At 42.2% G+C, this 13,070-nt stretch overlaps 1 protein-coding gene across 4 annotated transcripts in view; it reads right to left on the reverse strand.

Annotated features, from left to right (window-relative positions):
* The window catches only part of map3k20b (mitogen-activated protein kinase kinase kinase 20b), a 42,594-nt gene that overhangs the window by 14,662 nt on the left and 14,862 nt on the right, over nt 1–13,070 (reverse strand). For all 4 annotated transcript variants that reach the window (XM_061978727.2, XM_061978725.2, XM_061978728.2 and 1 more), the window contains 3 exons: nt 9,296–9,382; nt 206–280; nt 17–123 (listed from right to left, as the gene is read on the reverse strand). In XM_061978727.2, the coding sequence (XP_061834711.1) occupies nt 17–123; nt 206–280; nt 9,296–9,382 (269 nt within the window). The remainder of the gene's footprint in view (nt 1–16; nt 124–205; nt 281–9,295; nt 9,383–13,070) is intronic.

Genomic DNA, 13,070 nt, shown 5'->3' on the forward strand with positions numbered 1-13,070 from the left:
TAAAATGTGTGTTTACCTCCACTGGTCCTTGTTATGTAGAAAGGAGTTGCACTGGTCAGGTAGCCTGCTGTCGTTAGCCATGGTCTCCAAGGTTACCAGCACCTGTTTAAACTGTGGACGTTCCTGAGAACAAATGATTTCAAAATAAACATCTTTTTTTTTCTTTTTTCTGGGTGTTCTGATAGGTTTCAATAAATCAGTTTACCTTTGGCTCGGCTTGCCAACACTTCCTCATCAGCTCTGCAAAACTTGCTGGACAGCAGGTGGGGATGGTGAGCCTCTGAAGACACAAACATCACAATCTTGCTCTTACAAACTTCTTGCTCTGCATTTTCTTTTCATTGCATCTTCTCAGGGGACATGCAAGGTGGATGTGATTTAGAGTAGTCCGGGTACAGATTGTGTAGCAGGTGTGTTAATCACATGTTGGAATTGATGACTTCCTCTCTGACCAATAAGTCCCCTGGTGGTGGAGCATGATGACTCTTGGACTTTTTAAGATGGGAAGAACATGTTTACAACATATACACATAACATATGCACTTCTTTTGTTTGTCTGGTTTTTTTCAATATTTAATACTATTCATATATACACTATATTGCCAAAAGTATTTGGACACCTGCCTTGACTCACACATGAAGTTGAAGGGCCATCCCATTCCTAACCCATAGGGTTCAATATGACCTTTTGCAGCTATTACAGCTTCAACTCTTCTGAGAAGGCTGTCAACAAGGTTGTGGAGTGTCGTTATATCTTCTGGGAAGGCTGTCCACAAGGTTGCGGAGTGTCTTTGTGGCAATCTTCCACCGTTCTTCCAAAAGTGCATTGGTGAGGTCACACACTGATGTTGGTGGCTCTCAGTCTCCGTTCTAATTCATCCCAAAGGGTGTTCTATGGGGTTCAGGTCAGGACTCTGTGCAGGCCAGTCAAGTTCATCCACACCAGACTCTGTCATCCATGTCTTTATGGACCTTGCTTTGTGCACTGGTGCACAGTCATGTTGGAAGAGGAAGGGACCTCCGCTCCAAACTGTTCCCACAAATTTGGGAGCATAGAATTGTCCAACATGTTTTGGTATCCTGGAGCATTCAAAGTTCCTTTCACTGGAACTAAGAGGCCAAGCCCAACTTCTGAAAAACAATTCCACACCATAATTCCTCCTCCACCAAATTTCACACTTGGCACAATGCAGTCCGAAATGTAGCGTTCTCCTGGCAACCTCCAAACCCAGACTGGTCCATCAGATTTGCCAGATGGAAAAGTGTGATTCATCAGTCCAGAGAAGGTGTGTCCACTGCTCTAGAGTCCAGTGGTGATGTCCTTTACACCACTGCATCCCAAGTTGTGCAGTGGACTATGGTGATGTATGGCTTAGATGCAGCTGCTCAGCCATGGAAACCCATTCCATGAAGCTCTCTGCGTACTGTACGTGGGCTAATTGGAAGGTCACATGAAGTTTGGAGCTCTGTAGCAGAAAGTCTTTGCACTATGCTGACCTCTCTGTCAGTTTACCTGGCCTACCACTTGGTGGCTGAGTTGCTGTTGTTCCCAAACTCTTCACTTTTCTTATAATAAAGTTGACTTTGGAATATTTAGGAGCGAGGAGACTTCACGACTGGATTTGTTGCACAGGTGGCATCCTATGACAGCTCCACGCTGGAAATCACTGAAAGTGGTCCATTCTTTCATTCTTCCATGCCTAAGTGCTTGATTTGATACACCTGTGATTAGTGATTAGGACACCTGATTCCCATCATTTGGATGGGTGGCCAAATACTTTTGGCAATATAGTGTATATACACAGTATATATATTTATGTGTGTGTGTGTGTGTGTGTGTATGTATATATATATATATATATATATATATATATATATATATATATATATATATATGTATGTGTGGGGAAAAAATCACAAGACTATTTCATCTCTACAGGCCTGTTTCATGAGGGGTTCCCTCAATCATCAGGAGATTTTAATGGGAGCATTCACATACCATGGCTTATATAGGGCACAGAGTGGGTGGGTACAGGCTGGCCTAGGGGCGTGGTGATTGGCTCATGTGTTACCTAGGAGGTGTTTCCGTCTGTGGCGGCATGCTGTTACAATTTCGCTGCGCTTGTTGAGGGATGACAGGTCTGGACGGTAAATAATAAACAGTTTTTCTTTCAAGCATAGGTTGCATCTTTTATTACCACTATTGTAAGGTGTGCTGGATGCAAGAATTTGCCATGTTATTGAATATTCAACATTATTGTCTTTGAGGTCCCAAATGTGTTTGCTGAGTTCTGTGGTATTTCGCAGGTTTTTGTTCCTGAAAGAAGCCTCGTGATTGTTCCATCTGGTTTTGAATTCTCCCTCGGTTAATCCTACATATGTGTCGGATGTGTTAATGTCCTTGCGTATTACCTTAGATTGGTAGACAACTGATGTTTGTAAGCACCCCCCGTTGAGAGGGCAATCAGGTTTCTTTCGACAGTTACAGCCTTTGTTGGTTTTGGAGTCGCTCTGTCGGGGGGCCGACGGCTCATTTGCAATTGTTTTGTTGTGGTTTGAGATGATTTGTCGTATATTGTTCATACAGCTGTAGCTCAATTTAATGTTGTTCTTGTTGAATACTTTTCTTAGGTTGTTGTCTTTGGGAAAGTGTTTGTCAATCAGGTTGAGGAATTTGTGTCCAATGTTAGTTGAGACGTTTTTGCTGTATGGGGGGTTGTACCAGATGATGTCGTTTCGTTTTCTGTTCTTTTTTGGCTGGTTTCCTGGCGTGGGTTCATAGGTGAGGGTGAAATTGTATCCGCTTTCATCAAGGGCTTTTTGGTACGGGGGGGTTGCTTGGTCAAATTCAGCTTTGCTAGATGACAGCATCGATAGCCTTTTATTGATTCCGGTAGGTATTCTTTTCGTGGTGGTGGGTGGGTGGTTGCTGTCATGGTATATATATATATATATATATATAAATAATATTTCTTCTATCCTTTAATCCTTGTTCCAAAATGTTGGTGCTGTGTGTGAACTCGAAAATGAATGAATGTGTTACTTAATGAGAAATGTATGAGAGCAGGGTGTGTCTGTTGCCAAGCGACGTTAGCGAGTGTTTCAGCTGAACTGTATTTGTTAGCATCAGCAGTTTGTTGGCTCTGACGGCTGTGCTGTGGAATCTTTTCACCGGCTTGTGTTAACTCTGCTCAATAAAGAGGAACCGCCGCCAGCTGCCGGAGTTCCGGTGCAGGCACGTCGGCCGTGCACCAAGGCAAATGTGGCGGGGAAGGTGGCACGCTGCACCAGCTGCAAACGGCCGTAACAAAGGCACATGAAAAGATACCGGTATGGCGGTAATGTCTGTAATATATCGAAAATATAGCAGTATTAAGTGTAATAACACTACTGTAATACAAACCCTGTTTCCATATGAGTTGGGAAATGGTGTTAGATGTAAATATAAACGGAATACAAAGATTTGCAAATCCTTTTCAAGCCATATTCAGTTGAATATGCTACAAAGACAACATATTTGATGTTCAAACTCATAAACATTTTTTTTTTGCAAATAATAATTAACTTAGAATTTCATGGCTGCAACACGTGCCAAGGTAGTTGGGAAAGGGCATGTTCACCACTGTGTTACATGGCCTTTCCTTTTAACAACACTCAGTAAAGGTTTGGGAACTGAGGAGACACATTTTTGAAGCTTCTCAGGTGGAATTCTTTCCCATTCTTGCTTGATGTACAGCTTAAGTTGTTCAACAGTCCGGGGGTCTCCCTTCTGCTATTTTAGGCTTCATAATGTGCCACACATTTTCAATGGGAGACAGGTCTGGACTACAGGCAGGCCAGTCTAGTACCTGCACTCTTTTACTATGAAGCCACGTTGATGTAACACATGGCTTGGCATTGTCTTGCTGAAATAAGCAGGGGCATCCATGGTAACGTTGCTTGGATGGCAACATATGTTGCTCCAAAAGCTGTATGTACCTTTCAGCATTAATGGTGCCTTCACAGATGTGTAAGTTACCCATGTCTTGGCCACTAATACACCCCCATACCATCACACATGCTGGCTTTTACACTTTGCGCCTATAACAATCCGGATGGTTCTTTTCCTCTTTGGTCCGGAGGACACGACGTCTACAGTTTCCAAAAACAATTTGAAATGTGGACTCGTCAGACCACAGAACACTTTTCCACTTTGTATCAGTCCATCTTAGATGAGCTCAGGCCCAGCGAAGCCGACGGCGTTTCTGGGTGTTGTTGATAAACGGTTTCCGCCTTGCATAGGAGAGTTTTAACTTGCACTTGCAGATGTAGCGACCAACTGTAGTTACTGACAGTGGGTTTCTGAAGTGTTCCTGAGCCCATGTGGTGATATCCTCTACACACTGATGTCGCTTGTTGATGCAGTACAGCCTGAGGGATGGAAGGTCACGGGCTTAGCTGCTTACGTGCAGTGATTTCTCCACATTCTCTGAACCCTTTGATGATATTACGGAGCGTAGATGGTGAAATCCCTAAATTCCTTGCAATAGCTGGTTGAGAAAGGTTTTTCTTAAACTGTTCAACAATTTGCTCACACATTTGTTGACAAAGTGGTGACCCTCGCCCCATCCTTGTTTGTGAATGACTGAGCATTTCATGGAATCTACTTTTATACCCAATCATGGCACCCACCTGTTCCCAATTAGCCTGCACACCTGTGGGATGTTCCAAATAAGTGTTTGATGAGCATTCCTCAACTTCTTTGTCACGTGTTGCTGCCATCAAATTCTAAAGTTACACGTGTTGCTGCCATCAAATTCTAAAGTTAATGATTATTTGCAAAAAATGTTGAAAAGGATTTGCAAATCATTGTATTCCGTTTATATTTACATCTAACACAATTTCCCAACTCATATGGAAACGGGGTTTGTATATTCTGTAATATTTGAGGCTCTTGTGAGGTGATTTACTGCTGATGTTGAAGTTCTGCATCCATTAAAAGTAACGCCACACATGAATGAGTCTAGTTACAGATACAGATGCAGCACATGGAAACTCTTTTCTCCAGGGATTCATCCCAAAATATCTGTGAAGAGTAAGATCAAGTGAGAGGGTCAGGAGGGTGCTGGGGAAGCAATGGACTCTGGGAGAGAGGCCAGGGAGTTATTTAGGGAGAGAATTTGGAGATGAGCCAACAGCTACATAGGAATCATGTTCTGTGCCTCGTTTGTTGGCCTCATCATGTGTGTGTGTTCAATGTTTGTTTGTTGCCCTCATCATGTGTGTGTTCAACGTTTGTTTCTTGGCCTCATCATGTGTGTGTTCAATGTTTGTTGGCCCCATCATGTGTGTGTTCAATGTTTGTTGGCCTCATCATGTGTGTGTTCAATGTTTGTTGGCCTCATCATGTGTGTGTTCAGGGTTTGTTGGCCTCATCATGTGTGTGTTCAATGTTTGTTTGTTGCCCTCATGTGTGTGTTCAACGTTTGTTTCTTGGCCTCATCATGTGTGTGTTCAATGTTTGTTGGCCCCATCATGTGTGTGTTCAATGTTTGTTGGCCTCATCATGTGTGTGTTCAATGTTTGTTGGCCTCATCATGTGTGTGTTCAATGTTTGTTGGCCTCATCATGTGTGTGTTCAGGGTTTGTTGGCCTCATCATGTGTGTGTTCAATGTTTGTTGGCCTCATCATGTGTGTGTTCAGGGTTTGTTGGCCTCATCATGTGTGTGTTCAATGTTTGTTTGTTGCCCTCATCATGTGTGTGTTCAACGTTTGTTTCTTGGCCTCATCATGTGTGTGTTCAATGTTTGTTGGCCCCATCATGTGTGTGTTCAATGTTTGTTGGCCTCATCATGTGTGTGTTCAATGTTTGTTGGCCTCATCATGTGTGTGTTCAATGTTTGTTGCCCTCATCATGTGTGTGTTCAATGTTTGTTGGCCTCATCATGTGTGTGTTCAATGTTTGTTGGCCTCATCATGTGTGTGTTCAATGTTTGTTGGCCTCATCATGTGTGTGTTCAGGGTTTGTTGGCCTCATCATGTGTGTGTTCAATGTTTGTTGGCCTCATCATGTGTGTGTTCAATGTTTGTTGGCCTCATCATGTGTGTGTTCAATGTTTGTTGGCCTCGTCATGTGTGTGTTCAATGTTTGTTGGCCTCATCATGTGTGTGTTCAATGTTTGTTGGCCTCATCATGTGTGTGTTCAATGTTTGTTGGCCTCATCATGTGTGTGTTCAGGGTTTGTTGGCCTCATCATGTGTGTGTTCAATGTTTGTTGGCCTCATCATGTGTGTGTTCAATGTTTGTTGGCCTCATCATGTGTGTGTTCAATGTTTGTTTGTTGGCCTCATCATGTGTGTTCAATGTTTGTTGGCCTCATCATGTGTGTGTTCAATGTTTGTTGGCCTCATCATGTGTGTGTTCAATGTTTGTTGGCCTCATCATGTGTGTGTTCAATGTTTGTTGGCCTCATCATGTGTGTGTTCAATGTTTGTTGGCCTCATCATGTGTGTGTTCAATGTTTGTTGGCCTCATCGTGTGTGTGTTCAATGTTTGTTGGCCTCATCATGTGTGTGTTCAATGTTTGTTGGCCTCATCATGTGTGTGTTCAGGGTTTGTTGGCCTCATCATGTGTGTGTTCAATGTTTGTTGGCCTCATCATGTGTGTGTTCAATGTTTGTTGGCCTCATCATGTGTGTGTTCAATGTTTGTTGGCCTCGTCATGTGTGTGTTCAATGTTTGTTGGCCTCATCATGTGTGTGTTCAATGTTTGTTGGCCTCATCATGTGTGTGTTCAATGTTTGTTGGCCTCATCATGTGTGTGTTCAGGGTTTGTTGGCCTCATCATGTGTGTGTTCAATGTTTGTTGGCCTCATCATGTGTGTGTTCAATGTTTGTTGGCCTCATCATGTGTGTGTTCAATGTTTGTTGCCCTCATCATGTGTGTGTTCAATGTTTGTTGGCCTCATCATGTGTGTGTTCAATGTTTGTTGGCCTCATCATGTGTGTGTTCAATGTTTGTTGGCCTCATCATGTGTGTGTTCAGGGTTTGTTGGCCTCATCATGTGTGTGTTCAATGTTTGTTGGCCTCATCATGTGTGTGTTCAATGTTTGTTGGCCTCATCATGTGTGTGTTCAATGTTTGTTGGCCTCGTCATGTGTGTGTTCAATGTTTGTTGGCCTCATCATGTGTGTGTTCAATGTTTGTTGGCCTCATCATGTGTGTGTTCAATGTTTGTTGGCCTCATCATGTGTGTGTTCAGGGTTTGTTGGCCTCATCATGTGTGTGTTCAATGTTTGTTGGCCTCATCATGTGTGTGTTCAATGTTTGTTGGCCTCATCATGTGTGTGTTCAATGTTTGTTTGTTGGCCTCATCATGTGTGTTCAATGTTTGTTGGCCTCATCATGTGTGTGTTCAATGTTTGTTGGCCTCATCATGTGTGTGTTCAATGTTTGTTGGCCTCATCATGTGTGTGTTCAATGTTTGTTGGCCTCATCATGTGTGTGTTCAATGTTTGTTGGCCTCATCATGTGTGTGTTCAATGTTTGTTGGCCTCATCGTGTGTGTGTTCAATGTTTGTTGGCCTCATCATGTGTGTGTTCAATGTTTGTTGGCCTCATCATGTGTGTGTTCAGGGTTTGTTGGCCTCATCATGTGTGTGTTCAATGTTTGTTGGCCTCATCATGTGTGTGTTCAATGTTTGTTGGCCTCATCATGTGTGTGTTCAATGTTTGTTGGCCTCGTCATGTGTGTGTTCAATGTTTGTTGGCCTCATCATGTGTGTGTTCAATGTTTGTTGGCCTCATCATGTGTGTGTTCAATGTTTGTTGGCCTCATCATGTGTGTGTTCAGGGTTTGTTGGCCTCATCATGTGTGTGTTCAATGTTTGTTGGCCTCATCATGTGTGTGTTCAATGTTTGTTGGCCTCATCATGTGTGTGTTCAATGTTTGTTGGCCTCATCATGTGTGTGTTCAATGTTTGTTGGCCTCATCATGTGTGTGTTCAATGTTTGTCGGCCTCATCACGTGTGTGTTCAATGTTTGTTGGCCTCATCACGTGTGTGTTCAATGTTTGTTGGCCTCATCATGTGTGTGTTCAGTGTTTGTTGGCCTCATCATGTGTGTGTTCAATGTTTGTTGGCCTCATCATGTGTGTGTTTGTGTTGTTGGCCTCATCATGTGTGTGTTCAATGTTTGTTGGCCTCATCATGTGTGTGTTCAATGTTTGTTGGCCTCATCATGTGTGTTCAATGTTTGTTGGCCTCATCATGTGTGTGTTCAATGTTTGTTGGCCTCATCATGTGTGTGTTCAATGTTTGTTGGCCTCATCATGTGTGTGTTCAATGTTTGTTGGCCTCATCATGTGTGTGTTCAATGTTTGTTGGCCTCATCATGTGTGTGTTCAATGTTTGTTGGCCTCATCATGTGTGTGTTCAATGTTTGTTGGCCTCATCATGTGTGTGTTCAATGTTTGTTGGCCTCATCATGTGTGTGTTCAATGTTTGTTGGCCTCATCATGTGTGTGTTCAATGTTTGTTGGCCTCATCATGTGTGTGTTCAATGTCTGTTGGCCTCATCATGTGTGTGTTCAATGTTTGTTGGCCTCATCATGTGTGTGTTCAATGTTTGTTGGCCTCATCATGTGTGTGTTCAATGTTTGTTGGCCTCATCATGTGTGTGTTCAATGTTTGTTGGCCTCATCATGTGTGTGTTCAATGTTTGTTGGCCTCATCATGTGTGTGTTCAATGTTTGTTGGCCTCATCATGTGTGTGTTCAATGTTTGTTGGCCTCATCATGTGTGTGTTCAATGTCTGTTGGCCTCATCATGTGTGTGTTCAATGTTTGTTGGCCTCATCATGTGTGTGTTCAATGTTTGTTGGCCTCATCATGTGTGTGTTCAATGTTTGTTGGCCTCATCATGTGTGTGTTCAATGTTTGTTGGCCTCATCATGTGTGTGTTCAATGTTTGTTGGCCTCATCATGTGTGTGTTCAATGTGTGCAGTCAGGTGAAAGAGCAGCAACACTATGAATGGTGCTGCTTATCTTTATTGTCGCTCTCAGCAAAGTTGTGTTGCTGTGCTTGTGTATCCATCACAACAACACACACGTGACATTGCCACTAAAAATACACAAGCAGCTTTAGCAGCTCACAGTGGAAAGCATGAGAGCATCACATTGTTGCTGCAGCCTCCTCAAACTATGTGTTTGTAGGTGTGTGTGTGTGTGTGTGTGTGTGTGTGTGTGTGTGTGTGTGTGTGTGTGTGTGTGTGTGTGTGTGTGTGTGTGTGTGTGTGTGTGTGTGTGTGTGTACCTCTTGTTTCTCCACCACCAGCCATGCAACCTGCAGTCCTTCAAAGCCCTTGAAAGGAACTTCCCGAGTCAGCATCTCCCACAGCACCTGCTCAGGTACAAAGAGTGTCGTCAATGCTGCTTTGTGACAGGAAGTGCTCGTTACAGCCAGTCATGTGACTCCTTCAACTCATGTGACAGGAAGTGCTCCTTACAGCCAGTCATGTGACTCCTTCAGCTCATGTGATTGGAAGCAGGAGCCTATTCCATTGGAAGGTGAGCAGTGACGTTTTGGATTAATTGTACTCGTCTGAGTCGTAGTAGTAGTAGTCAGTGTTTCCCACACATTCATTTATTTGTGGCGGCCCGCCACGAAAGAATTATGTCCGCCACAAATGGATTTTTCGGCTTTTGACTCGCTCGACCGCTCATAAAAGCAATGGGACTGTCTGTGAATGTTGCTTGTAGTTACAACTCCGGTGCAGTAGGTGGCGGTAGCCTACTATGCATTGTAACTCCGCCAATAGCACTTAATTCACCTGGTGGGCCAGAAGAAGAAGAAGAAGAAGAAGACGAAGACAACGACGAAGTAAAAGAAGAACGGACGGACGGGATCAAAATAGGAGGGTAATATAAGTTATAAGTAGATAGGTTATAGCTGCATCGCTCGCAGCTCGTCATATATTTAACGTTAATCCGCGATTTCACCGAGCGTTTCACTGACGGTGAGCAGCCTGACGCTGCTTCATTAACACCGCCGCTGTTTGACTCGAGGTCCGGGCAGACGCACGTAGTAACAGTCACGTGTTTTCATACCGACGAGCTAACGTATCCAGGTTATAACCCTGTTGTCAATAAACACACATGGACTGAAGCTAAATTGTCCACTGTCCACTGCAGCATGTGAATGCAATGAAAAGAATAAAATCTGAGCCAACCAGCTGTTAAAATGTTGTCCAGGTTAATGTTTTGGCCATTAAAGGCCCTTCATTTCAAGATGTCAACTGTGATTAGGCTTTAAACAGGTGGATGACCTGTTCAGATGAGTGTAACTGCTACTGATCAAATAATGTGAAATAGCATTTAATTTTACATGTATGCAATGCCATTTAAATGTAATTATAGATAATAATAATAATAAATACTGTGTAGTGTTGTAAATAGTCAACGGGAAGGATTCTAGTAAGATATAAGCCATGAGCACTACACAGCCAGAAAAAAACCTAGGCAGGACAAGTAAAAATATTGGGGCAAGTAGATTTGAGAAGTCGGGCAAGTAGAAAAAAACCTTAACGTTGAACCCTGCATGTGTTGAGCTGCTGCCGCTTAAGGTTAGACGGCACTGTACATAGAGCGCTTCTGCTCGTTAGTAATACATTCTAATGTTGGATGTTCACTCCTTCAAACAGATGAGTATAGAAAAATATTTTCAACGGCCAAAAAGGGCTCGACTTGGAGAGAAGGTAGGCCTACAGTCCGGACCACAGGTGCGACCTGTTCAGCAGCAGCAGGAGGAGGAGGAGGAGGTTGACTGACTGTGGCAGGACACCTCTGCCTCTGTTTCACTTCATGTTTCTGGTAAATAATATGGTTGTAGTAGTAGGCTAAAGTTAAATTATTTAGTATTCACTAATTAAAGGGGCAGAGCTTTAAGAGACATTTTAGCTTTTATATTTTATAAGATATATTTTTTGTAAGAACCACAATTAATAAATATATTTCAGTGAATCACTAATTGTTCAAATCTGTATATAAATATGTACATAAAATGTTGTAATTATATTCCAACTCCGCGTTCTTCTTGGTCATCGCCGCTGCCGCCGCCACCCCCCGACCACACCACCACAAATAGATGCCTGTCCTGTGGGAAACACTGGTAGTAGTAGTAGTAGTAGTAGTAGTGGTAGTGGGCACGGTCACATGACTCTGTTTCACCAAGCCAACATCAGCACTAGTGACTCCTTTCACCAATCAAACGGCGCCCAGCAGTCACATGATCACACTCATACTACACACTCATACTACACACGTGACACAATTCTTCAATGTTTACCTACAAACTAGTCAAAATAACACTTACCATATTTTTCAGACTATAAGTGGCAGTTTTTTTCATAGTTTGGCCGACTTATACTCAGGAGCGACTTATGTGTGAAATGATGAACACGTTAGCGTAAAATATCAAATAATATTATTGATCTCATTCACGTAAGAGACTAGATCAGGGGTCGGCAACCCGCGGCTCTTTAGCGCCGCCCTAGTGGCTCTCTGGAGCTTTTTCAAAAATGTATGAAAAATGGAAAAAGATGAGGGGAAAAAAATATTTTTTTTGTTTTAATATGGTTTCTGTAGGAGGACAAACATGACACAAACCTCCCTAATTGTTATAAATCACACCGTTTATATTAAACATGCTTCACTGATTCGAGTATTTGGGGAGCGCCGTTTTGTCCTACTAATTTTGGCGGTCCTTGAACTCACCGTAGTTTGTTTACATGTATAACTTTCTAGGACGTGTTTTATGCCACTTCTTTTTCTGTCTCATTTTGTCCACCAAACTTTTAACGTTTTGCATGAAAGGTGAGTGTTGTTGATGTTATTGACTTGTGTGGAGTGCTAATCAGACATATTTGGTCACTGCATGACTGCAAGCTAATCGATGCTAACATGCTATTTAGGCTAGCTATATGTACATATTGCATCATTATGCCTCATTTGTAGCTATATTTGAGCTCATTTAGTTTCCTTTAAGTCATATTAATTCAATTTATATCTCATGACACACTATCTGTATGTAATATGGCTTTTCATTTGTTGCGGCTCCAGACAGATTTGTTTTTGTATTTTTGGTCCAATATGGCTCTTTCAACATTTTGGGTTGCCGACCCCTGGGCTAGACGTATAAGATTTCATGGGATTTAGCGATTAGGAGTGACAGATTGTATAGCATGTTCTATATGTTATAGTTATTTGAATGACTCTTACCATAATATGTTACGTTAACATACCAGTTGGTTATTTATGCCTCATATAACGTACACTTATTCAGCCTGTTGTTCACTATTCTTGATTTATTTTAAATTGCCTTTCAAATGTCTATTCTTGGTGTTGGCTTTTATCAAATACATTTCCCCAAAAAGTGCGACTTATACTCCAGTGTGACTTATATATGTTTTGTTCCTTCTTTATTATGCATTTTCGGCCGGTGCGACTTATACTCCGGTATATGCGGTATATGTTTATTAGTTTTGCATTCAATTTCGTTGTACAATGACAATAAAGATATATTCTATTCTATTCTATCATGTGCTGTCATCTGTGTCAGTAGAAATGTTCACACTTCCAACGATGGAAAACATGTTTTAGCTGCACATGTTAGCTCATAACCTCATGATAATAATAATAATTAAAGCTGCAAGCAGCGATGGACGGGACCGACTTTGACGGCACATAAAATCCAAACCGGAGCAGCAATTAAAACTATTTCGTCAACTTTTAATCAGAAGAGTTCAATCTCTCTCCTGTGCTAGTTTGAAGCCGACACGACAAACGTGCTCAGAGGAGATACTTTTTGTAAAAAGGTGACCGGTTTTTACAAAACTTTTGTTTTGAAGGGGAAATTTCAAACTTCCTGTTGATTTTTGCTGGGGGTTGTCAATTTATGAAATGTAGGTCTAAGTAAGACCTACATAAAGGTTTTTGTTTCCTGTCTCTACGACATTTCTATTGGAAGTTACAGGTCGTTTTGTCTGGGTTTTCTTCCTAGGAGCAGTTTTATCTGTTTTATTCCTAGGGGG

Source organism: Nerophis lumbriciformis, linkage group LG19, assembly GCF_033978685.3.
Source record: "Nerophis lumbriciformis linkage group LG19, RoL_Nlum_v2.1, whole genome shotgun sequence".
In the NCBI taxonomy this organism is placed as follows: Eukaryota; Metazoa; Chordata; class Actinopteri; order Syngnathiformes; family Syngnathidae; genus Nerophis; species Nerophis lumbriciformis.